Below are 27,787 nucleotides of genomic sequence, written 5' to 3' on the forward strand. Positions count from 1 at the left end.
CCGTTAAAGCAAGCAATAATTCACAAACACACACATAACGTTAGAAGACAGAGGTGTGTTTCGGTTTAGAAGCAGACATATGTCTCGGCAGTCCATTCCACTCCCAACTAGGCTGTCGCCAATATTTGACAACTCATATTCTACTTAATGAAATGTATACATATACCCTAATAAATAAAATAGAAATAATGTCCCACGCATACATATTCTTGTTATAGACATGTGAAAGAGATGACATTGAATTCAGCTTGAACTAGACAAGCAAGCATAAGCATGTTTTTTAAAAGAAACCAGATCTTGGTAAATGTAGTGTAGGACGTCCTCTGGCCAGATGGCAGGATGATTTACAGAAGAGGGTACCAACTGGATACATAGCAGCAGACCGGGCTCTGTGACGTACCTTGGGAGAGGCCTATGTCCAGCAGTGGACTACAACGGGCTGATGATGAATGATACTATTTTTTTTTGCTTTGAATGACGAGACTTGCTTGCCATTTGCCTGATGGTAAGCGATATGACCGCCCAAGTATTCGTTGTTTATGTTTAGTGTATACAATAGTCCCAATCGGGATAATTTCTAATCTTATCACACATTTTAATGTATATAATATGTAATACAATTTCATAGCACAATGTTACACTGTTAATGTTCAAATACTGAATGACAGGACAAGAAATTATCATGATAAGAATCCAAACAATGATAGATACAATGATATAATAAAGAGGTAGATAAACTATTTGAATGTGCGCCAGTTGAAATGGGTCCTGGTTTCACTTCTGCCTACCCTATCAATGTATGTATTTTTTTAATAAAGTAAAAACCAGACAAAGTCTGTCTTGTGTACATAGAGTTCTGTGCAAACCCATAGGTAAGGTATCTAAGTAAAGTTAAAATTTGGAAAACTTAACTTTGTAGTTCAATTTGTGGCCACAGTTATTGCACTGACCGCAAATAATAGTTTGTGACAGTAAATTCCCTTGTTTTTGTTATGAAACTATTAATGTTGCCAAATTAAATGTTTCTAGGTGAACGGGAAGTACCCTATAGGTTTTGATACCCTTATGAAAAAATATGGGATATATACGGTCATATGTTATGATCGAAAGAAAGAAGACGGGACGAAGAAAATTTGGACGCACTGTTCTCATTTTTTTTTATTTGGTACATAAAACAACTATACAATATGTCTTATAAATGTAATAAACTTATTTTTTTTTTATTCGAATGACGAGACGAGCTTGCCGTTCGTCTGTTGGTAAGCGATACGATACATAAACAGTAGAAACACTAACACCTTGAATTACAAAGTTTGATATTCCACTGCGCTCGTCGGAGACATGAGATGTTAATTATTATGTCCAGTAGTTACACTGGCTACAATGTTCAAACCGGAACACAAGTGACTACACATTGCTTGGCGGCAGAAATAAACATCGCGGTTGTAACCCAGGCGGACTCACACATATAAGCGACCTACCACAAATAAATAATACTTATTAAATAAGTATTAATTAATGTACAATCAACACCATTGTGTTATTAATTGCAAATTAAACAATGATCTCCAAAACCACAAAATTCTAATTAATTTTAAACTAAGTACATTTTAGGTAAATAACTAGTGAGCCAAGTAGTGTTTATGAATGGGTGAGATGCCACCACCTCACCCCGATTAGCTCCCGTCTAGACGTCTAGAGTGCATAAGGAATATTAGGGACGATTCGCAGCTGTCTTAGTGCAACAAGATACCTCGGGGCCGTCCCATATGCGACGAAGGCCACCGCTGATTTTGGTTGGTGTAGGGCAGGGATATTGAATCAATGACACGCGTGCCTCTGGTAGCAAAATAATTCGGGCACGCGAGTAATATGAAATCATTGTATACAGGGTCATTTTGACATCGCGTTACTAAATGAAACCACATACTTATCTACTTGGAAATAACACTACAATAAGTTACTTGAGTCTTAGATGAAAAATAAAAAAGAGTAAGTTTCGAACGAAATAAATATTTATAAAAAGTGTTTTTAATTTTACGCGCCCTTAAGCCATTATAACTAAGAGAATACGTTGCAGCGGCAACATCGTACTTCCAGTCAGAAATACACTAACGCACGCGCCACATTCGCATTAAACTACAAAATGATGAATAAATCAGAAAATGAAAACCAGGATTTTTCGTGAAAATATTCGTTATTAATGGATGATTTTTGGCACAATGTCTGCAAAGGTGAAGTCAAGTATGTGGTTTCATTTAGTAACGCAATGTCAAAATTACCTTGTATATACAAGGGTGTCGCCAAGGGGGGGGGGGGGCACGTAGGGACAGCACCCCTCCCTAGAGGTTCTAAAACTCGAATGATTTCACCGATTCCATTCCTAATATTCCATACACTTTTCAATTCAATTCAATTCAATTTATTGCACTCCACAGTTGTTAAAATATAGGTTTTACAAATTAGGGAAAGTACATAATCGTGGACTCTGTTCTCTCTATGCTCTGTTATTGTTAAAGCGAGTGAGGGAGAGTGCGGGAGGAACATGTGCTCTCAACTTTACCTATACTTAGGCTTACCATACGTCCCGGTTTGACCGGGATAGTCCCGGTTTGAGATCCCTGTACCGGCGTCCCGGGTGATTGTACTTTGTCTCTTTTTCTTTTTAATAAAAAATATATTCACATTTATTAATATGTTTTCAATTCATAATAATTATGATTGCATTTCATATATGAAAAACACAAATTAAGCGAAAAGCAAAATGAAAATGAGCCTCTTTCTCTTCTGCGTCCCGGTTTGGCTCTTCGTAATTATGGTAAGCCTACCTATACTTAATGCATACTTTTCTCATTCTCCATATCAACTTGCCCCTGGGCCATCGGCTTGCGACGCTCTGGTATATGTATCTTTAGGCTTCACTTCGCTTAATATCATGTGCAGTTAAGCCACTTTGCAAAAGCCCCGTTAAAAAAAAACACAGTTGGGTCATAAAAAAATCGCTCAAGGGGCACTTGGATTGATAAAATCTGTCCTGGATGGTACGTTGTAGGTCATATTTTGTTTTCATAAAGGCTCATTAACCACTAAAGTGTCGCCATCTCTTATGTAGTGTGTACGTAGGGTCAGGGACTCGGTCCAATGCTCGCTCGGATGCTATACTCCGGGAGTAGACATTGAGACGTAAGACCGGTGGAACCATAACCGTTCTCGCGTTGGTAGCGATAACACGTCTTTAGCCAGCGATAAAAAAACCGTTTGAATGTAAAACTATGTTTGTGCAACTGTTACGTGCATTTAAAATAAATTAGAACCTTTACACAAGATTAATTTTTGTATACCATACCGAAATGAGATTTTGGAGTAAAGATCTCATAAAAATATAATAATTAAACAATGAAAACTCACGCGGAATTGATAGATCAAGCACTCCGCCGCGCCGTAAGGAATGAGCGGGACGTGTGCGGGGTCGCGGGGTGAGGAAGGGCGTGCTTGTAGTGGTCGAGTGTAGGAGTATCAGTGAGCGACCGACATGCGCCGAGTTTTTATTTAATATAAAAGCTTACCAGCTTGTTTTTATTTTAATATATCTGGGATAGAATATAACATGATAGAAATTAGTGCAATGGATTGTGCTACTGATTCTCGACACACTAATTTCTGGTTTGTAATATACTAAAAAATAAAGTTGTGTATGTATTTAGAATGGATACAAAGTCCTTCAAACTGGATAAACCTCCTTATATATAAAACAAAGTCCCCCGTCGCGTCTGGTTGAACGCAATAAACTAAAAAAACTACTAAATGCATTTTGATACAATGGCTAGAATGTCCTTTAACTAGAACGATAAACATCCTTACATATATATAATAACTAGCTTTTGCTCGCGGCTCCGCCCGCGTTATACAGTTTTTCAGGCTAAAGTTTTCCGTTATAAAAGTAGTAGTTTCCCGGGAGCCTCTCAAACTGTCTCCATACCAAATTTCATCTTAATACGTTGGGTAGTTTTTGAGTTTAACACGTTCAGGCAGACAGATGCAGCGGGGGACTTTTGTTTTATAATATATTTTTTAGAACTTTTTAAGAGGAATAATCCCGTCATACATCATTGTTGCATAACTTTAACCGTTTACGCAGCGCACGCAACGGAAGCTCTCAAAACTAATAATTTTTCCCCGTTTTTGCAACATGTTTCATTGCTGCTCCGCTCCTATTGGTCATAGCGAGATGATATATAGCCTATAATACTCCGGGATCAAAGGGCTATCCAACACAAAAATATTTTTTCAGTTCAAACCGGTAGTTCGTGAGATTAGCCATTACTGCTCCGCTCCTATTGGCCATAGCGTGATGATATATAGCCTATAGCGCTCCATAAATAAAGGGCTATCCAACACAAAACGAATTTTTCAGTTCAAACTGGTAGTTCCTGAGATTAGCCATTACTGCTCCGCTCCTATTGGTCATAGCGTGATGATATATAGCCTATAGCACTACACTAATAAAGAGCTATCCAACACAAAAATATTTTTTCAGTTCGAACCGGTAGTTCCTGAGATTAGTCATTACTGCTCCGCTCCTATTGGTCATAGCGTGATGATATATAGCCTATAGCACTCCACGAATAAAGGGCTATCCAACACAAAAAGAATTTTTCAGTTTGGACCGGTAATTCCTGAGATTAGCCATTACTGCCCCGCTCCTATTGGGTATAGCGTGATGATATATAGCCTATAGCACTCCACGAACAAAGGGCTATCCAACGCAAAAAGAATTTTTCAATTTGGACTGGTAGTTCCTGAGATTAGCGCGTTCAAACAAACAAACAAACAAACAAACAAACAAACTCTTCAGCTTTATATAATAGTATAGATATCAGCCCTGTATTATAAACTTGCCCACTGCTGAGCACGGGCCTGCTCTACTACTGAGAGGGATTAGGCCTTAGTTCACCACGCTGTAGTGCGGATTGGTAGACTTCACAGACCTTCAAAATTTCTATAGAGAACTTCTCAGGTGTGCAGGTTTCCTCACGATGTTTTCCTTCACCGTTAAAGCAAGCGATAATTCACAAAGAATATACACATAATTTTAGAAAAGTTAGAGGCGTGTGCTCTTGGTTTTGAACCTGCAAACATTCGTCTCGGCAGACCGTTCCACAACCAACTATCGCCGCTTTCTATAAACATCCTCATAAACAAAGTTCATAATAACATATAAAAAAACATTCACGTCGAATTAATAACCTCCTCCTTTTTTTGAAGTCGGTTAAAAATTCCCCGCCGCGTCTGTCTAAACACGATATACTCAAACTACTGAATGCATCTGAAATTTGGTTTGGAGATACCCTGGGTAGGACATAGGCTGCCTTCAACCTGGGAAAATGTATAGCGGAACTTTTGTAGGTAGTGTAAATATATTTACAAGTTTAAATACATGTAGCTAACGGCTCCGAGTACGCGATATACCTTTCCCACCATAAAAGTTTACGTATTTACTTTTTCAGCAGAAAAATAGTCCCGTTACTGGGACATGGCATTATACCAGTATGCCAAACCTTATCTTATCCGTCCCCCTCCCCCCGAGGCAATTCTTGTGCATTCGGTCTCTGCCCGAAAACACGCCCGCACGGAAGGATATTTACCGCGGCCCTATGTACACAGTTAAGTGTGTACATAGGGTACATAGGGCATACTCATGGTTGCCAATTGACATTGAGGCATAAGGGCTCGCGAACATTTCCTGGCCTTTTCTGTTCCTCCCATCCTAAGATAGTTCCTTGTCCGTCCACCATACTTTCTAGCCAGATTTCCCCCCACAACTTTCTTCTACGGCCCTTTAGTCGCTAAGGCGGAGGAAACCAGGTTTTCGAAGGTTTACCCCGGTGTTGGCTGCGGGCCTGTAATAAAAAAAAGCATCGGGGGGACGAATTACGTATCCAATATTGGAACCTCGTCCCTGCACCTCACCCTATGCGAAACATAACTGTATGTAACTTTAGTAATCATTATGTGGAAAACAAAACATATTTGTGAAATTATTAGGAAAAAAACCTTGTAGATATGAATGCTAGAAGTAAACGCAGAAACAACTGAGTAGATTTAGATGAAATTTGCCACACGGGTAGACCATACCCTGGATTAACATATAGGTTATTATTCCGATAATAGGGTAGTTCACGACTTTATTTAATACGTTTATCAAAAATTTATTTCATCCAAAATCTATCGGAAAAAGAATTTTCAAATATCACGCGTTAATAAATAAGTTATAAAGCTTTGAAAGTTGTTGGAAATAGTAAAATGTGACGTCACCAAATGCCACCGGCCATAACGCTGCGTGAGTGAGAAAAGGACAGCGTGATAACCCCACCATATCCCAACTTTTGCTCGCAACAATATTTCATATATGAATAACTTTTTCAACCAATTTTGATGCTGATATCACTGAAGAATTTCTTTTTCATATTATTTTCTGTTACATATAAAATAATAAACTAAATCAAACATACTCTCTATCAAACTACTCTATTGGTTCTTGTAGGAAATATTTAAACTCTGGTATGATTTTTTTAAATACATACCGCTAACGTTGTCCACTTCGCGCATAAATTCTCATTACAGTCAATAGATGGTGTTATTTTTAATTAATTGCATTGATAAAAATCTAAAAAAATACTTTTTTCAGCCATCACAACTACCAAAATGGCGCTGTGCGAGAGCCAACTGGATTCGAACCTGGGACAGCTGAAGCGCGAGCAGCCGGACAGTGCGATGGACTCGCCCGAGAAGCGTATCAAGATGGAGCACAACGGGGACATGTACGGGCTGGATAAAGGTGAGTATGCGGGTGAGGTATGTGGAGAAACTAAAAAAAATAACAAAAAAAAAGCAAAAAAAAAAATAGATACGAATTGAGTATGAGTGTAGAGGTCAGCTTATTATATTTCCCTGTTTTTCCGACTTTTTTTCATCGCCTATTAGTCATAGCGTGATGTAATATAGCCTATAGCCTTCCTCGATAAATGGACTATCCAATACAAAGAATTTGTCAATTCGAACCAATAGTTTCTGAGGTTAGCAGCTTTGAACACTCTTCAGCTTTATATAATAGTATAGATTTTGCAAGATGATAGAAGAAATATAAATTCAGATCTTCAAAATATTTGTTTAATAAAACTCCAACTCCTTCCATTCAACGCAGAACTGACAAAAAACTATTTAAAACGCCCACATTGAAACCTAACGTATGAGGTCCACTTTGTACCCTTTAGAACTTTTTTTTTATTTCTTTGTACGACGAGACGAGCTTGCCGTTCGCCTGATGGTAAGCGATACGATCCATAAACAGTAGAAACACCAACACCTTGTATTAACAAGTATTGTTTGGTAATCCACTGCCCTCGCCATCCTGAGACATGAGATTTTAAGCCTTATTTTGTCCAGTAACACTGGCTACAATGTTCCAACCGGAACACAAGTGACTACACACTACTGAAGTAGAAATAGACATTGCGGTGGTACCTACCCAGGTGAACTCACATATGAAAGACCTACAAGTAAAGGCATTTATTAGACTTTTAGGAATGTTATTTGGAAGGAAGACGATGTCTTATAAAAAGTCTGGTTCCAGTGCCTGGTGGTCTACCGCTCAGCGTGGACTACCGCTCCCCAGTCTCACACTTCGTGCCGCCAGCCGTGGAGCTGTATGCAGCGAGACATAAACAAGAGCAGATGAAAACACGTAAGTATTAATGCACCTTGACAAATATTTAAAAAAAAAACTGGCTGTACAATTAGTATACATAACGCCATCTCGTCAACATCAATGGAACTAAGAAAAAAGACTTATGTGGTATTGACATTGTGATAAACGCACTGCAATCACACTAGATGGCGACAGACGATACTGGATTGCGATGGCAAAATTTGCGCGACGCAGTATATACTACCTCCGAATAGGAACCGTCGGAGGGGCCGCGGCCGGTCACAAACATCTGCCTGACTGGGAATCTTCCCGTTCCATAGAGGAACGTTACCATCTGTTCCTCTACAGCGGTGTCTATCTTTACGCCGCTAAAATTCCTTTCTTATGATATACAAAGAGGAACAGATTTTATGTTTTGCATCGGCTCGTAATGTCCCTATGCTGGGCAAAGACCTCCCCAAAATCCTATGAATAAAGATTCTGCGCTATAGTGAATCAGTTAGTTAGTCAGTCCCTTTTTATTTATTTTATTTTCAATCAGAGACAATAGAAACACCGCCGCCGGTGAAAAGAAAGCGCGGTAGGCCCAGAATCGACAAGACCAGCCCGGAATACCTGGCGAATGTGGCTGCGAGGAAACAGGCGAAGGAAATGGGTGAGTACTAATACTATCATATCATAACGTCCATTGTCTGTGTTAAATCTAGTTATTTTCCTGTGATGGATTGTAGTTTTTTGTTTTTTTTTTAAGTAAAATTGTGAGTTTTGTTTTTTTTTTTTAAGTTTTTTAGCTATGTTGTGATTAAATTTTTGACTTAAATACATTTATAATTTTTTTCGAATTTATCTTGATTTAAAAATACGTTTTTTTTTTTAACTTTTTTCTCTGCTATAAAACGAATTTCTTTTATGTTATTATGTTTTACTTATTTTTTTGTTTATCCAACTCGCCTGTTAAATAAAAATATGGCTTTCAGTTCTTTTTCCTTATTTTTTTTATTTTATTTTCTCCTTTCCAGCCGCCATGATGAGTAATTCTAAGCCCGCGTCGGAAACAGGCGAGAAACGGAAGCGCGGGCGGCCGCGGGTCGATAAAACTAGCCCCGAGTATCTGGCTAGGAAACGGGCTAGGGAGCTTGGTGAGTGTCGCGTGGACCACATTGGGTGATGTGTCCACCAGTATTACCAAAAAATATGTGTATCTAAAAAAGTACTAGTATACTACGAAAAAAATGTGATTCGGTGGCATAAAAACGGAATAAAAGCATAAAAAAAAAATATTTAAAGTATTTAAAGTTATGATATTCGAAGGCCGTGTCAGTAATTGAATATAAGTGGAAAAATATTGAAAGCGCTTTGAATTATATTCTCGTAGACGTGAATTTCGGGCACAAATTTCACTGCTCGGGCTGACACTGAGTAGAAAAACCCTATCACTTTGCTCGGCCCGGGAATCGAACCCGAGATCTCACTGCAGTCGTGTAAATCTAACAGCTTATGTGATAGGGCCCTTTCTTTTAATTTTACCCGTGGTGCTTTATAACTAGCTTATCTAGTTGTATACCCTATCCTTGAGGTTAAAATGCCTCCTTAGATCATGATTTTGTCATCCGCATTGCTATGGAGGGAAGTGGACAATTAATATTTCCAACTGTTCCCTATCTTCCTATTTGATTAATTTCGTTGCGGGATAATGACATATTAGTTTTCCCTGAGACTCGGCGAGCTTCACCGCTCGGTGTCATATAATGTCACTGCTGATCCTGGCTTACAGGAGTTGTAGTAGTGGTGGGTGTGAGGTCGGGAAAGTCTCTCTGCAGTCGTGTAAAGCAGTTATAGATTCAATAAAAAAAAATGACGCTTAAGTCAAATAGCCTTAAAATCGTTGCTGTCTAAAAAATAGTATCAAATGCCCCCTTTTTTTATTTTTTTTTATCGATATCAATAGTTTTATTGAGCGCTTTGTCCACAGAAGCTCTCGAACGGAAAGCGAAGAGAGAGTATAAGCGACGCGGTACTGCTGGTGAGTTTTTTTTTTATATTTGATCGAGAGTTTGCCGAATTTCGGCGTAAATTATTTTTTGTTGAAATTTGGATTAAGTGATACTACTGAAGTTTTTATTGCCAGAATTTAGAGTATATGGTTTTATGCCGAAAGTTAGCCGAAAAAGCGACGCATTACAATTTTTTTTTACCAAGGAGCAGTTGAATTCAGGTTTACAGTATTTGTAATCTGAAACTAAGACCTGAAGGATTTTTCTTGAAGGTTCCATTATTAGTTTTTTTTTAGCTATAGATGTGATACATTTGTTTTTATCAAAACTGCTAGATTTTGTGTAAAGTTATTGATGTTTGTTATATGAAAATGGAATATGATTATTTTTGTTATTAAAAGCGTATTTTTATAACTTGCCTGTAAGGCTGTGAACAAAATGCTAACGATGGCTTTGTAAGTAAAATGTTGAAGAAAGTATCATATTTTTTTGTGTAAAAAAGGTCATTCTTAAGGGGTCGTCCATTAATTACGTGATGTTTTTAGTGACTTTTTAACCCCCTCCCCTTTGGTGAGATGGGGTGAGGTTTTAGACTACCCCTGCTCCCCTACCCAAAATGGCGTGTATTGTTTAGGTACAAAGTATATTGAAATTTTTAGATTGAATCGCTCGATCAACGAAAAATACGTGATATCTCATTACAATCCCCCTCCCCCCGCATCCTTGTGATATTTCGTGATTTTATTTCCGAACTCCTTCCCTTCTTTCCAAAACTCCCGTGGTTAATGGACGACCCCTAACACGGAGTACATTTCTGCATGCTTATTTCTCGACATGGTATTTTCAAATATCGATTAACTCACTACGATGTCTTGATGGCGAGTTGGCAAAAAGAGTTGTGAATAAATGCGTTAAATTTAATAAGTTGTATCTCGTAGAATTGGTTAATACATTTTTTTTAACAAAACATATATCGTGTAGCCCAAAATTCGTCGCTCAAGTCGCGCTCTCGCTCGCAAATCGTCAAAAAATTGCCGACGAAAAACAAAATGAGCGTGTCGGTGCGAAAAATACAACAGAAGTCTGGCAACATGCGAAACGGTGGCGAAAAGTCTGTTATAGTGAGGCGTAATGCGAAATTTATTAGGCGGAAAGGTAAAAATGTAAAAAAAATTAAGAGAATGATTTTTTTGTAGTTTTTTTTGTATTGCATGTAGTAGTTGGAGGTTCCCAATATATTTTTATGTTTGAAAAGGCCAAAATTTTTGTACCAAATTTTTATATGAAAAATAAGGATGAAAATACAGAATAACAAAAAAGATAAAATAAAAAATAAAAATAAAAGGTAAAGAGTATGAATACAGAGAAACCTCGCAAAACTTAAATCAGAAGCAACTTTATGACTCGGTAATAGGTTCTCTATTTCTGTTACTATAAAAAAACAAATAAAATTTAAATAACATGACTCAACATTGGCCATGAGAAAAAAAAACTATTTTGCCGCATAATATTATGAGAAAAAAGACCAACTGAAGTTTTTTTGTACCTGTTTTTTTGGGAACCTTGAAAAGTATTGTAGATGTGAGTCATAATATAGAGGTAACGGGAGATTTTAGACATATATGCGGTTGATTTTGTATTTTATTTTAATTTAGATGAATTGGATGAAATTGTGAGTGAAATTTATTGAATGTATTACTGTTGTACCAAATAAATAAAATACATGCAAATCTATTTTAAACAATTAGTTTGTTAGAAAATATTTTTCACGTAATACTTTAAAAGTAAATAAAGTATTTTTTAGTAAATATTATAAAAAAGGTTTTTTTTTACTATGTGCATGGTAGAATAAAATTGATTGTTCATGGTGTTTTTTTTTATATAATTGTTTTATTTTTTTGTAGTTAAAATTTTGATGGTATTCCGGTAATTTATTGGTGGATATATTTTTTTTTACTATGTGCATGGTAGAAAAACTTAAAGTATAGTAGAAAAAATATTTTTATATTATATTTTTTAAAATTATGATTGTAATGGATATTATTATAATATTAATGTCGATTTTAGTAAAAATACGTGCATGTTAGAGTTAGCGAAATAGGGTAGCTCATTTTTTAAATCCTATAGAAATAATTATTCTTAAGATATGCAAATATTTATTTACGTTGTCAAAATGAGATTTATGTTGTTAAAAATTATAGAAAAAAATAATATACATCTCTCTTTATTTATCTCGGGTTATTGGAAGTTTTTTCTCGTGGTAGGATATATTTTATATCCGCCCAGAAGTACACAAGGTGTTAAAACCAGCCATAGTGGCACACGTCGCGGTCCGGGATCAGCCTGTGTATATCCAACAGGCATAATTGTGTCGACTGAGGGGTAATCTCTCGTCAGTCGACGTTCTATTAGACTCCACTTACCAAGGTGAAGTTCACTTTACCATCGCCATACAAAAAAGAGAATAATTCACGAAGGTCCAATTCAATTTTAAAGATCAATATTACCCACGCTCAGTTAATAGAGATCTTAATTGTGTTTTCGCTTGCAGATTCCGCCGCATCGTCGTCAGCGGGGGACGCGACGCCGCGCGGGAAACGGAAATACACGAAACGAACACCGAGCACCAAGAAGGATTCGGTGAGTACAACCTGGTTCAGGGGCCGTTCAAGTGTTACGTAACGCAATTTGGGGAGGGGGGGGGGGGTTCTGGTGAAACGTTACGATGCGTTACAGGCGCGGGAGGGGGGTTCGTACAACGCGTTATGTAACATTGCTTTTTTTTAATAAAAGTATTTTAGCGTTTTTGGGTATTTTGCGTAAAATAATTGTGATTAGAAAAAAAAATAAAAATGGGGGGGGGGAGGGGGGGTGCACAGAGAAACGTTACGGCGCGTTACAGGGGAGAGGGGGGGGGGTGGCAAGAATCTTCAAAAATTGCGTTTAACATCATACTTGAACCGTTGTCCATTAAAAAAAATATTATCAGAATTGGTCTGCTCTGTAAAAAGTTATGCGTGGTCTGATATAAAAATATATGTGTGTCGAATTCGTACTACCGCAATGTCGATTTCTGCTGCCAAGCAGCAGTGTCACTTGTCTTCCAATTTGAAGGACATTGTAGCCAGTGTAACTACTGGACATAATAATTAACATCTCATGTCTCAGACGAGCGCAGTGGAATACCAAACAATACTTTGTAATTCAAGGTGTTGGTGTTTCTACTGTTTTTGGATCGTATCGCTTACCATCAGGCGAACGGCAAGCTCGTCTCGTCATTCAAGCAACAATAAAAAAAGTCCACCTATGTTCAAGATTTTATTGTATATACAGTGCAAATAAATAAAATAAGACTTGGTGTAAAGTGCTGTGTTTATGTATGTGTGGCCGGCAAAGGGTATTCTCGCTATTTGCTATGATGTTTGCGGGTGTGTTAAGTCTACCAATCCGCACTACAACGTGCTGGACGCCATCGATATATATATACTACATATTAGATTTGGCGTTCCGAACATTCACTGTGTTCAACTGAATTGAACTGCTATCCATTCGAACTGACTTTAGTATGGTCAATATTGGCAGCTTGTGGTTGTGTACGGAGTGGCGCTCATGATATAACAACTCGAGTCTAAGTGTAAACCTGGATGTGAATAAAAAATATTAGTCAAATAAGTAAAATTATTTGTTGTTGTGAATAAATAGGTTATACCAGTAACGTTTTGGTTGCCATTTCAGTTCAGATTTTGAACAAATAGTTTATATGGACGTTCGTGTCTATAGAATATACATCAATGACTAAGGTCTAACAATATTAGAGGAGGCCTTCAGCAGTAGGACGGTATATAATCCAGGGCTGATATTATATTTTGACTAATATAAAACACTTATCAGGTTTTGCCATTTCAACAATGAAGATGAATTATCCGTCAATTTTACCTCAAAATGAAGAGCAGTTCATGTTAATCCATGTCTTGGTCTGAATGTGTCTATTTTTAATATAACTAGTTTTTGCCCGCGGCTTCGCCTGCGTGAAGTTTTCCGGGATATTTTTTTTTTTGACTTACTTGATATGTATCGTTAAATTATGACCAAATTACACAAAATCATTATAAATTGTAGCCTATGTGTTATTCTGATGTATAACCAATATTACTGTAAAGTTTCATCCAAATCCGTTCAGTAGTTTTTTCGTGAAAGAGGAACTAACATACATACATACATACATCAATCCTCACAAACTTTTGCATTTATAATATTAGTAGGATTGAGCAGTTAATTATTTTCCACAGACCCCCAACACAGAAAGAGTTAAAGGGAAAAGAGGGAGACCGCGAAAAACGGACCAACTAGCCGCCAACAACAAAGAGATGCAACAACCTAGTGAGTAATGTTCGATTTTCAATCTGTACATGCTAGAATTTAAAACCGGAAAATTCCGGTTTACCATGTAGCGGAATTTTCCGGTTCTGTATAGAGAATCGGGTAACAAAAATCGATTTCCGCGTCTTCCGGTAATCGAGACCGGGATTTTGGTTTCTTGATTATTTTTTTTACAAAACCGGGATATTTTATTTTTTGATACTTTTAGCGAATATATCGTGTACATACATAAAAAATGCGCAGAAAGTTGTTTTAACTATAAATTTTTGATCGACCGATCGTTTTTTCACGGGCTAATTATTTGACATGTTATGACAAAATGTTTTTTTTTTTAGAAATCCGCGTCAGAAGTAACCTTATGCCGGATTCGGCGGAACCCATAACAGTAGACAGCGACGACGAACCGGATCTAGGTGAGATTAACATTGTATTACTCGAGGTTCTTAGGGTTTCCGTATTTATTTTTGTTTTATTGCTTTGAATGACGAGACGAGCTCGCCGTTCGCCTGATGGTAAGCGATACGATCCATAAACAGTAGAAACACCAACACCTTGAATTACATATTGTTTGGTATTCCACTGCGCTCGTCTGAGACATGAGATGTTATTATTATGTCCAGTAGTTTGGCTACAAATGTCTATTATCTTAGCTCCATATTCATTAACTATAGCTCCATGAGAGTAAGGATCAGCAGAGGCACTGAATCGCCTTTTGCAATAAGCAAGGGATACCGTTTTAGAATTATCCAAAAACCTTATTCCAAAGGGCGGGTTTGGACCTGCGGATATTCATCTCGGCAGTCCGTTCCATCAACCATCGCCGGTATAACGAATAAAGGTAATAATTAAATTAACTCGTGTGTTCAGGGTCACCGAGCCAAGCCTCGGATTCGCTAAGCCTAGACGAGAATCTACGCGCTTTGAGGCACATCCACGAGAAATATGCTAATATAGATAAGGTAAGTTTGATAACAAATTTAGAACAGAGTCTGGCATGTCAGTCTAAAATCTAGCAGAGGGTGTTAAGGCTAATCGTAGCTAAGCGACATATCTAAGCGACAATGGCCCGTCCTACTGCGGGCCAAGTGCGGAAAAAGCTCTTCAAAATAGAACACAGAACTTAAGCGACAATCATTAAACATTACAGCGAAAATTATGATTTTAATTAAAAAAAATCTTAACTTATTTGATGTATTTTGATGCAGAAAAATCTTGAATACAAATGTGTGTATAACTCACATACTCACACTCACTTTTCGGTACATTTGTCGCTTAGGTATAATTGGCGTTTAAGCCTCGAAGAGCTTGCTAAAAATATCTCCTATAAAATGATGTTCCCAAACTTTTAATTTTTCATAAACCTGGATCTTTAGGAATCAATACGTTATTAAACTATTGAGGAATTATTTGTATGGTTGCAGGATGATTTGTACGAAGCGCATCTGTTAGCGATGAACTGTAAGAAGCCGACTTCGGATCAGGCGCAGAGAATCAGAGACGATGATGAAGTGCTGTCGGTGCGGAGTTCTGAAGGTATTGTAACATTCCGGAATTTCCGGAATCCGGTTTTCCGGTCTCCGGTTTCCGGAAAAGTTTTTTAATGTGTAAAAATTATGGTACGTGTTGTACTTTTCGATTATTGATCGATTTTCTAATTATTACTACTACTGATATACAATTTGATCCGTAATTTAGAATGAAGTAAAAAATTGTTTGTAGGTTGCGCATCGGTCAAAGAGTTGGATCCCAAAGTGGAAAAACTAGAAGACAGTTCTAATTCAGACTCGGATAGTAGTACGTCTGGCTCTGGTAAGTGTTCAATACCTTAATGCATGCTTGATGCATATTTCACGTATACTTGACGCATAATTAATGCATATTCCACGTTACTTGACGCATAATTAATGCATATTTCACGTTATTTGCCGCATAATTAATGCATATTTCAACTTATTTGAAGCATAATTAATGGATATTTCACGTTATTAGGCGCATAATTAATGCATATTTTACGTTATTTGACGCATAATTAATGCATATTTCACGTTATTTGACGCATAATTAATGCATGCCTGACGCATATTGATGCAGAGTTAACGCGTTTGACGTTATGACATCAGATCACTATTTTAGGGTAGTCAGAAAATCTTGCCCGGCACCAAAGAAATATCAACATTTTTAGTCACTGGTCCACTTTTGGTGTACCAAAGCTCTGAGCCGCGAGTGTCTGGGTTCGAATCCTAGGCGAACTATAACCAGACAGCGTCATAAGGTTTAAAAAAAAAACAATTTCTTTTTGGAGGTAAAATGGCAATGTGACGACCGATATATGTACAAGTACGTGGTCAACTCTCGTCAATAAGACAGGACCCATAGCAACATTTGCCCCTACAATACAATACTTATTATTATTTTAACAAGTTATAGTATAATGACATGTTTGAAAGAAAGAAAGAAGAAAGAAAAGAAATTTATTTTGCAACAAACACAAGTTACATAAACATAACAGACGAACAAACGAAACAGACAATAAAAACTTAAAACTATGTTTGTCACAAAAAAGGCACCAGTTCAGCAATATGCTGACAGTGAAGCCAGCGTTGATCTTCCGTTGGGCCGTTTGTTGGAAATGACGTGGCGGAAGACAAAAAATAAAAAATAAAATAAAACAACATGTAATAATAATAATAATAATGAAATAAGGAAGAAAACGTGCGCAAAAGTTTCCAATTTCTTTTTGGTACTACAGAGTACAGTTACAAGTTTACGCTGGCAATACCTTGAACCGTATCTGTCAGATTGGCGTCTCACATAAAGTACTATAAAACGTAGTGATTATGTTTAATAATGCCAAGTAGGTACGCTGGTTACTGACCACCCTTCCCTCCGCAGGTAGTTCCGGCTCCTCTTCGTCGTCGAGTTCGGACAGCTCAAGTTCATCAGATAGCTCGGATTCAGAGTCAGGGTCTGAAGATGAGAAACCTAAGGAGGAAGTCATCTCCTTGGACAACAGCACTGCTGATGATGACAGGTTCGTGTTGTTCAGAAATCAGTGGGTCCGCAAAGTTCTTGTGTAAATCACATGAGATTTTTTACCACGCGACCTCAATAATAATATATTTCAGTTAATTTAAAATAAGCTGCGATAGCCTAGTTGGTTGTGGAACGGACTGCCGAGACGAATGTCCGCAGGTTCAAATCCCAAACACACCTCTGACTTTTCTAAAATTATGTGTGTATTTGTGAATTATCGCTCGCTTTAACGATGAAGGAAAACATTGTGTAGAAACCTGCACATCTGAGAAGTTCTCTATAGGAATTTTAGAGGGTGTGTGAAGTCTACCAATCCGCACTACAGCGTGGTGGACTAAGGCCTAATCCCTCTCAGTAGTAGAGGAGGCCCGTGCTCAGCAGTGGGACAGTATATAATACAGGGCTGATATTATTATTATTATTATTTACATTGATGTATATTCTATAGACACGAACATCCATATAAACTATTTGTTCAAAATCTGGAGTTACAACTAAACTTCGCTGCAGCGCTGAACATCAAACGTCGTATAACCAAACTTAAAACATGCAACGCTAAAGCGCTTTAAATAGCTGTCAATTTTGACCCATACTAGTCAGTTTGAATGGATTGCAGTTCAATTCTGTTGAACTAAGTGTTCAGAACGCCACTTGTAGTACGTAGTACATATATATCGATGCGTAAAACCTGGATGTGAATAAAAAATATTAGTCAAATAAGTAAAATTATTTGTTGTTCAAGTGGTCAGAGGCGGCCTTTGGGGGAAGCGAACCGGGCAACCGCCCAGGGCCTCTCCCGGTGCCTCGCAGGACCTTTTTTACGTTCTTACCGACGAAACTGTTAAAACAGAGGAACGTTTTTTTACTCTGCCCGGGGCCTCGCGTCTGTTTCTTTTTGCTTTCGCTTGGGGCCTCGCGTCGTTTAGGGCCGCCACGGGTTTTGGTCGCCATTTTAGTGTAGATTTTGAACAAATAGTTTATATGGACGTTCGTGTCTGTAGAATATACATCAATGGTATTAAGCCTTTCGTTAATTAAAATAAAAATACTCAATTTACCCTCAGATCGTTCGGCGCCTGGTCGTACAGCGGGCAGCAGTCCGACTCCGACTCGGACCCGGAGCGGCTCGCGGGTGCTCCGCCCCCCGTCGAGCAGGACGAGATAAGCGAATCGGACAACGAATCGCCAGACAAGAGCTTCCAGTGTCACATATGCAGGAAGTGGTATTCTACGCGGGTCACGTTGAAGTGAGTAGAAAAAACACTATTTATTTATTTATTTATTTATTTAACACAAAACAGGTTACAACTAAAAATACACCAATTATTGATTACAAAATATGCTTACTTCTAATCGCAACCCAAAACTTGTGTATAAAAAAAAGAAACTTGTGTATAAAGTAAATTATAGCGGACGAGTTTACAATATTACAAAGTAGATAGAAATGTTACGATATCAAGAGTATTAAACTCATAATATAATAGTTAAAAATAATCTTTGAACAGCTTGTGTATATTTTCTATAATAGCAGAATACCGCCAAATTATTGTTGTTTCAATAAAAAAATTACCTACTATTTTAGCATGATAATTGAAATTTTAATAATAGTAAAAATTTGCCATCAAAGAAAATGTAAGAAAACGATTTTGAATAGTTAACGCTGTTTAAATCATCTTAATGTGGCAGGCCAGTGATGCTGAATGAAAATTAGGTATAATGGAGACTATTTTTGCCCTTTTAAATTGTATTAAGGTAGTAAAAAGTTGGCAACATTTCGATAGGCAACGGCTTGGTCTATGGCGTTGCTTTAGTCCATGGGCGGTAGATGCTGATAAATATCAGGCGGACCGCTTGCTCGTTTGTCTACTAAGCCAATAAAAAAATTAGCACCACGAAAATTTCTTGATCTTTTTAATAGGGGGGAGAAAAATTTTTTTTTTACAAATATTTTTCTTTTTTAGTTTACTGCTCCATTTTGCAATCAGCGACGTACTTTTCAAACATTTTGACGTTATTTTTTGCTTTTATTGGAGGCTTATCTATGAGTGAATAAAAGGAGTAAGAAGAAAGTGTACCAACACTTCCCATTAATTATATCAAAAGTTAATATTAAATAAATAACATAAACGCAACGTTGCATGCCTACGTCAAGGCATTGTCGTCTTTACACTTTGGATTTTATGTCTAATAATCTAGATTCTAGAAGATGCGATAGTAATCCAAATAAGGATTAAGCAGGATGGTGTTTGACCTTATGGAACCAATAAAAAAAAACAATAGAAAGCCTAAAATTTTTCTTTTTTGCTACAGAATCCACAGGCGCAGTCATCAGAACCGCGGTGGAGGCAACTCTCGTTCGCGCACGCGCTCTTCAGATAGATACGAGTGTGATTGTTGCAACGAGACGTTCAACCGGCGCGAGAAACTCTGGGAGCATAAGTGAGTGTTGGTCTACTGAAAAGACCGTTGGTCTTTTGAGATATTTCACTTGGGGAGGGTAGGAGAATATCTAAATGGATGGATGATGGTATTTAATTAAAAAAAATAATGTAAAACACTAATGGTCTACTGGGTAGACCATTGGTCGTGGATCGTATCGCTTACCATCAGGCGAACGGCAAGCTCGTCTCGTCATTCAAAGTAATCATGTCCATGTAACTCTAATTTTTCTTCAGGGCTGAAGCGCATCGTGGCTCGATGACGGTGCGCTGCGAGGTGTGCCGCAAGTGCTTCGAGGACGACTCGGAGTTGGCCGCACACGACCTCACGCACACCGCGGATGAGAGGGCAGGTGAGGGACAATACTCTTTGTAAACGATATACGGCAGGGGTGGCCAACTTGGTAAGACCCAAGATCTACTTTTCACTGATGATACTCTGTGCGATCTACCAAGCTATATATATCTTGAAATCTTAAATGAAACAACATAGTTCAGCACACAATTTGTTATTATTTTGATTAAAAAATAATACAAATCGATGCGTGCAGCAGTTAGTGATTAGGTATGTTGCGCGGTCTGTTCTACGTATTTATATTTTTGCCTTGCCACGATCGACTGGACTTGTTGTGGCGATCGACCAGTCGATCGCGATCGACCGGTTGGCCACCCCTGATATAAAGGGATATCTAAACACCTACAAGAATGGGTTTTGTTCTTCGTAGATGCTATGTGGGTCTTCACTGAATAAAAGGAAATCGATGACTCCCACGCATTAGTCCGTAAAAAAGTAGGACTTATATTTCGTTTTAATATAATAAGGGTCTTCACTGAATATAATAATATAATAATAATATCAGCCCTGTATTATATACTTGCCCACTGCTGAGCACGGGCCTCCTCTACTACTGAGAGGGATTAGGCCTTAGTCCACCACGCTGGCCTAGTGCGGATTGGTAGACTTCATGCAACCTCAAAAATTCTTATAGAGAATTTCTCAGGTATGCAGGTTTCCGCACGATGTTTTCCTTCACAGTTAAAGCAAGCGCAATAATAAACAAAGAATACACATAAGCTTACAAAAGTCAGAGGTGGGTTTGGGTTTTGAACCTGCGGACATTCATCTCAGCAGTCCGTTCCACAACTAATTAGGCCATCACTGTTTTCTAGCTATGGTTTTGTGTCTTTATAGAAAAAGAGACATTAGGTCCTAAAACAAGAAGTATTTAAAATTTCGTTGCAATGAAGATATTATTTTTAGTAATATACAAGGTTTTGTTTGCGTCTTCCACCGCCTGATAGAGTTTATCTGGTATAAAAGTCCCTGTATATAAAATTTTCCGGGATAAAAAATATCCCTCGTCCTTCCCAGGATATCAAACTATATTCATACCCTATATGCTCGAAATCCATTCGGTAGTTTTTGAGTTTATTGCATTCAGACAAGCAGACAGACGTAGTTGGGAGAGTGATGACTCCTGAGTGCTTTAGGCTACTTTTTATCTCGGTACAATATAAAGCGGGCGCAGCCGCAGTCAAAAGCTAGTTTCAAATATGATTGAGTTTTAACAAGTCTATGCGGTCGACGAATAATCTCCATTTGCAATTTGTTGCCATATTAAAGAAGCATGTGTTGTGAAGTACGGTGAATGAAAACATCGTGAGGAAACCTGCACATCTGAGTTCTCTATAGGAATTCGAGGGTGTGTGAAGTCTACCAATCCGCACTACAGCGTGGTGGACTAAGGCCTAATCCCTCAGTAGTGTCGGAGGCCCGTGCTCAGCAGTGGGACAGTGTATACTACAGGGCTGATATAACTATTATGATGTGTCGCGGCAGGCCGCTGCCGGTACTGCGGCGCGGTGTTCCCGCGCTACGAGCAGCTGCGGCGGCACGTGTCGTGCGCGCACGCGGCGCACGCGGCGGGCGCGGGCGCGGGCGCGGCGTCCTCGCGCCTGCCGCACGTGTGCGCGCAGTGCGGCAAGCGCTTCGGACACCCGCAGTCCCTCACGCGGCACCTGCACAACCACGCCAAGCAGCTCTACCGGTGTGTCGTTTGTAAGGTGAGGCAGTGGCGAAGCGTCCATACAACACGATTCCTACCGGCTTCCATTTTAGGTTTATTTACGTTTGTCTTTTCTGTAAAATTAACAATTTTTTTTTTATTTTGTTTAACTAAGGCATTTTTTTTTTTTTGGTTACCTTTTAAAGAATTTCACCCTTCGCCACTGAGGTGAGGTCGAATTTTTTTCAATATAGGCATCCCTGGGTATATTTATTTGTATATTTAAAGAAACGCCAAGTCTATAAATTACTCATCAATTATAATTTCTTGATATCTTATGATAGAGTTGTCATAACCTAATACAGGGTCATTTTGACATTGCGTTACTAAATGAAACCACTTGAAAATAATTTACAATAAGTTACTTGAGCCATAGAGGTAAAATAAAGAAGTGTAAATTTCGAACAAAATAAACATTAATAAAAAGTAATTTTAGTTTTACGCGCCCTAGTGCCACTACTACTATTCTAAGAGAATTCGTCGCAGCAACTTCATACTTTCAGTCTGAAATACACTCACGCACATGTCATATTAGCATTACACTACTATATATAATCCGAGAACTAAAATCAGAATTTTATGCAAAAATATTCGTTATTAATTAATGATTTTTGGCACAATGTCTGCAAAGGTGAAGACGAGTATGATGTTTCATTTAGTAACGCAATGTCAAAATGACCCAGTATAATTCTTTTTAGCCAATTTTTATCTTTCATCGTGTGATCTATAACGGATCAATTGAACATCTCAATAACTATATATTTGTCCCCAGGCATCATTCGCCCGAGCGGACCAACTAGCGCAACACCTCAACAGCCACCTCGCGAACTACAAGCGGCTCAAGCCTTGAGACCGAGCGGTCACCCCGGGGCTCGTCAGGTCAGCACCTTGGAATGTAGGGTATTTGACTGGTTCACTCGTGCCGCCGTCGGACGGGCCGCGCGTGCGGTGTTTGTAAATGCAGTCGGGATCGCGACTGCATGTTGTCTGCTGTCATATTAACTTAGTGCAGGTCGACTCGACGTTAGTAACTTGCGGAAGTCGACCTGTAGGTAGTTTTGTTAAGTCGACTTGACTAAGGTAACTGCGCGAGTCGACCTGTAGGTAGTGTTGTTCTGCGGGAGTCGACTTGTAGGTATTTTTGTTAAGTCGACTTGACTAAGGTAATTGCGGGAGTCGACCACGCTGTAGATAACTTAATTGAGGTCGACTTGACTGCGAGTCGACCAGCATTAATTTGGTGTAAGTCGACTTGGTTGCAACTTGGTGCAGGCGATCCCGTACGCGCACGCGCGGTCCATCCCATAGCACTATTAGCATAATCTCCCTCCCCACCCGTTTTCACGTAGAAATAAGGCTTCAAATTATGTGTTTGGGGTTGCTGATGGTATGACGAGGGTTCATTTATTTCTGAGTAGAAAAACGCCTTAAAAGATGAAGCTACGCCGTAGTAATACATCTACGTGAGGCTACGCCGTAGACCTTTGACAGAATGAATGTGTTTGACAATTGAACAGAAAGTCGACCTGTTGCAAATATTTGCTCAAATACCCCAAGTTTTGCCAACGCAAAACTTGGGGTATTTGAGCAAATATTTGCCCTATTTCGCCAATGCAATATCAATATGACACAAAGTCGATATTGCTTTGTCAAAGGCGCAAATGTATTGTCAAATACGTCAAGTGTTGTCATTATGAAGATTCGGAGGCAACGCACTGTTGGTTATTCCTATTTATTGAGAGTACATAAAATATATTTTAAATTGTTTTACTGGACTGATAGAAAAATTAAATAATAACTAAACTTCGATTCATATAAAATATAGTTGTTTTAATGTGACATTCGATTTTATTTATTTATAACTGTAGTCAATGAAAAATTAATTTATAAATGTAAATCAATTTGAATTATCTTTAATATCCATACTTGCGGATGTTTGCGTCTGACCAAATAGCGACGGTTTCAAACAGGCCGGCATAATTGTGTCGACTGGCGTGGCGAGTGTAACATGATGGATAGCAGGTTTAAATAATAACTGTCACTTTAATAAAATGAATGATACGCCTTTTCAGGAACGAATGACTGTATTATGATGCATAGCGGGTTTAAATTACTGGCACTTGAATGGAATGAATGATACGCCTGTTCAGGAACGAATGACTGTAACATGAGGCATAGCAGGTTCAAATAACTGTCACTTGCATAAAATGAATGATACGCCTGTTCAGGAACGAATGACTGTATCATGAGGCATAGACCGTTCAAATAACTGTCACCTCAAAGGAATGAATGATACGACCGTTCGAGATTGAATGACTGTGATATGATACATTGCAGGCTAAAATTACTGCCACTTGAATGGAATGAATGATACACCTGTTCGAGAAAGAATGACTGTAATACGATGGATAGCAGATTAACATTATTATAACCTAAATGGAATGAATGATACGCCTGTTCGAAAACGAATGACTATAACATGATGCATAGTTAAAATTAGAAAAATTAAAAACCATCATTCAATAATATTCTAATTAAAAAAACCTGATTAAGATTACTAAGATTCCTAATTGAAAGCCTTTAAAGCACCTACAATTCTTTTTAAACTTTATATAGTTTTGGATTTCGCACTTCAGAGCCAAAATGAGTTTCATTTGAATACGGTCCATGAACTGCATTTTAGGGGTCGTTCACTAATCACGTGATGTTTTTTAGTGACTTTTTAACCCACGGTGATATGTGGTGAGGTTTTAGACTACCCCTGCCACTACCCAAAATGACGTGTTCTTTTTGGTACAAACTATATTGAATTTTTTTAGAATAATGTTTAAATACAGGTATAATCTGAGTTATTTTGAAAAATTAATACAATAAAAAATAAACGTGATATTACATTAACACCCACCTCTCCCCGTCCTTGTGATATTTCGTGATTTTTCCGAATCCCTTTCGAGCCACACGTGATTAATGGATGATCCCTTACTTATTATCTACAATGGAATAATTTTATCGTGTGAAGTTGTACATATATTGTTGACACGTGCGTGGAATTCTGGCATAACTTTTCAAAATAATTCGAAATCGATTTTTCAATAAGTATCGATGTTTTATTCCAAAGAATTGTTATCGATATGCCTATCGAGTAGGTTGAAACATAAATTTAAACATTATTGCAATAAATGGGGTTAAATATTATAATTGACGGTGTAATAAGTTTCTATATTTTTTATTTATCGACTTTATCGATTATAAATTGTATCGATTTTTAATCGATTCTTTATCTTAACAGTCAAATACCCTATAAATTGGTTATATATCGACAATGGTGCCCAAGATTTAAGTCTGCCCAAACACAACAGTGCTAAGTACAATTTTCATAAAAATGTGTGTTTAATTTTTATAGAATTTGTCTAATTAACTAAGCTTTCACTAGTTATATAAAAACAACTTTATTCTATTTGTATTTGAATTCTTTTTCCTATAAATTGTACTTTTATCTTCTTTAGACAAAATCTATTGAAATTAAGATTTGTGAAGGCTTTCGTTGTGTTTTCTAGGTCAAATAATAGCTAGTGTGGGTAAAAAAGCAATATAAATATGTTAAAAGCTGAAATACCTGCTTTTGTAAGTGACTATGAAGCCATCGAATTGCCTTGGAAATTCAAAAATTGCACTTAGCACTTTTTCTTTTAAGCAGACTTATGATTTTTATAACAAATCTTTCCAATCATGTTAAAAATGGATTATTTAAGTATGTATTTCACTATAATGGTCGCAAAATTAACGGAGCCAAGGAAATAAAAGCAATAAATAGTACTAGTATTACTTTAACATGACGTCCATACACGTCGCTGAGCCTAAAGTGAGATATTTACGTTTATAATTAAATTATTTATTGCTTTCCGAATCGAGAAATGTTAGTTATTTAGCGGAGCAATTATTGCTAGAAATAATCGTTTTTGAGGGAAAAAGCGAATTTTACTAGCAATAATTGTTCCGTATAAATAAGGTTTAATGCATTTTTGTACATTATAAAAAGCTCACGGCAGGCCGCGATGTCTAGACACGTCGTGAGTTGTCACAAGACGTGATGAGACGTCGCACGGCGTGTTCCTCGAATAATACACTAATAAAATATATTTAAGACGTTTTATTGTAATATGGCTCTGTTTTACAATGCCTAAGTAAACATTGACCCCTTATTCGTAGACGTTTTTTTTATCTAAGGACGGAGCATTGCTGTGATAACAAGTCTGTTATTCAGTTCGACATGGCAGCCTTCGCAGTACGTAGGCATACGGCCGTTGTGATTGGCTAATATTGAGATACAACTTGAATCTAGTTGGCTGTCAGATAAACAAAGCTGAGAAACAGACTTGTTATCACAGCAATGCTCCGTCCTTAGATAAATAACGTCTGTGAACAAGAGGATAATTTTCGAAAAAAATATAAGGCGACATACAAAAATCAAGCTCTCAAATAAATGGTAAACGAGAATGCAGCATTAACAGCCATATATGTTAGCTAACGGATAACTACTATAACATTGTGACACAGAGTCAAACAGCTGATTTTTTTCAATAAAAAAAGGTATTCATAAAATGCAAATTGAATCATGCTGTATATAAAAAACCTTTTTCAATTGTCTGCTGCCTTGCTGTTCGGGTTCGAAGTTCGGGTTGGGCAATATTTTTTTACAGCCCGGAGTTTGGGTTCGCCTCCAATACGTGGGAAATAGCTGGTTAATTGTTACTTTTACTCTTAATGGAAGGCGTGATGCTGATCATTGATTCATTGAATTCATTTTGTGAATAACTTTTAAGTATTGAAAATTCGGAATACAATCAATATGTACATTTTGTTACATCATGATGAATTAAAATAAGTCGAAGATAGGTTATAATCTGTTGAATAAAATGATTGTCAACACGATGATGAAATGCCAATGCCTGACTGCCGAAATCGACTACCGCCATTTCCAATAAATCTCAAAAATAGACCAATTAGAACAAAGTATTTTTTGACTACAAATGAGTTATTTTGAATGGCTCTCGGAATCGGATTAGAGATTGACGCCCTTATTCATAGACGTTTTTTATATAAGGACGGAGCATTGCTGTGATAACAAGTCCGTTTCTCAGTGCTGACGGCATGGCAGCCTTCGCAGTGCGTTGCTAACATAGGGCCGTTGTGATTGGCTAATGTTGTATATGTATCAGCCAATCACAACGGCCCTATGTTTCTCAGTGCTGTTGGGTACTGAGAAACAGACTTGTTATCACAGCAATGCTCCGTCCTTAGATAAAAAACTATGAATAAGGGGGTGATATTGGGATCGATTGGCATAGGTTTATAGCCGTTAATTACTTGGTTTTGGAAATGAAACTGCCGCGACGAATGTCCGCGGCAAAATCTAAACTCAAATTCCAAATTGTCAATTATTGCTTGCTTTAACGGTGAAGGGAAGCTAGATTTACGCCTGAGAATTCTCTAAAAGAATTTTGAAAGTATGAAGTCTGCCTGCACTGCAGAGTGGTGGAAGTTAAACACTTGTAGAGGCTCGTGCAGTGAGACAGTATACAGGGTGGCATTTAATTGTATTCTCAAAGCGTATGCATACAGTCGAAATACGAAAATACAAAAAAAAAATAGCCTTATGAAACAAAAGTTTTTTTTGGTTTCTAACTACATAAAAATACTGCAATGCAAAAAGATTCTTATGAAAAAAAAGATTTTAACTATATGACGAAAATAATACAACGCAAAATAAAAAAATGATTTTATGAAAAAAAAAAGAAACTTGATTTTAACTACATAACGAAAATACAACGCAAAATACAAAAAATAAAAAAAAAATCAATGTGGAAGAATTTTTTTTTTCTTTTTTTACATACTACATTGTTCTATCATTAATTGGTTACGTATGTATTGAGAAATTGAATTAAATATCACCCTGTATATTATAGGGTTGGTTTAAATATATTAACAAGGGACATTTCAGTCGAGGTATTGACATTTCACCGTCGATTTACTTAAAGTTCGGAAAAAGAGTTTTTATGTGTGTTGTATGTGTGTATGGATGTCCCTACACATCGACAGGACAGGTATTGTATCCACTGATAGATATTTCAAATGTCACATACTGCCGTGGTAATCAAGAGGGAAGGA

The 27,787-nt window shown here is 37.6% G+C and overlaps 1 protein-coding gene across 4 annotated transcripts in view; it reads left to right on the forward strand.

Annotated features, from left to right (window-relative positions):
- LOC115451227 (zinc finger and SCAN domain-containing protein 22) overlaps positions 1 to 26,679 on the forward strand; it is a 28,225-nt gene extending 1,546 nt beyond the window's left edge. Inside the window, exons 2-19 of one of the 4 annotated variants that reach the window (XM_030179466.2) lie at positions 6,689 to 6,838; positions 7,634 to 7,744; positions 8,250 to 8,363; positions 8,728 to 8,847; positions 9,681 to 9,731; positions 10,684 to 10,857; positions 12,254 to 12,342; positions 13,992 to 14,082; positions 14,418 to 14,495; positions 14,950 to 15,041; positions 15,504 to 15,615; positions 15,802 to 15,891; positions 16,975 to 17,113; positions 18,180 to 18,362; positions 19,426 to 19,554; positions 19,791 to 19,906; positions 21,394 to 21,617; positions 22,392 to 26,679. In XM_030179466.2, coding sequence (XP_030035326.1) covers positions 6,706 to 6,838; positions 7,634 to 7,744; positions 8,250 to 8,363; positions 8,728 to 8,847; positions 9,681 to 9,731; positions 10,684 to 10,857; positions 12,254 to 12,342; positions 13,992 to 14,082; positions 14,418 to 14,495; positions 14,950 to 15,041; positions 15,504 to 15,615; positions 15,802 to 15,891; positions 16,975 to 17,113; positions 18,180 to 18,362; positions 19,426 to 19,554; positions 19,791 to 19,906; positions 21,394 to 21,617; positions 22,392 to 22,469 — 2,124 coding nt within the window. In that variant the 5' untranslated portion in view covers positions 6,689 to 6,705 and the 3' untranslated portion in view covers positions 22,470 to 26,679. The remainder of the gene's footprint in view (positions 1 to 6,688; positions 6,839 to 7,633; positions 7,745 to 8,249; positions 8,364 to 8,727; positions 8,848 to 9,680; positions 9,732 to 10,683; positions 10,858 to 12,253; positions 12,343 to 13,991; positions 14,083 to 14,417; positions 14,496 to 14,949; positions 15,042 to 15,503; positions 15,616 to 15,801; positions 15,892 to 16,974; positions 17,114 to 18,179; positions 18,363 to 19,425; positions 19,555 to 19,790; positions 19,907 to 21,393; positions 21,618 to 22,391) is intronic. The other 3 variants (XM_037437322.1, XM_037437344.1, XM_037437369.1) reach the window with 3 other exon arrangements.
- The last annotated feature ends 1,108 nt before the right edge of the window (positions 26,680 to 27,787 follow it).

The sequence above is a fragment of the Manduca sexta genome, chromosome 1, assembly GCF_014839805.1.
Source record: "Manduca sexta isolate Smith_Timp_Sample1 chromosome 1, JHU_Msex_v1.0, whole genome shotgun sequence".
NCBI lineage: Eukaryota > Metazoa > Arthropoda > Insecta > Lepidoptera > Sphingidae > Manduca > Manduca sexta.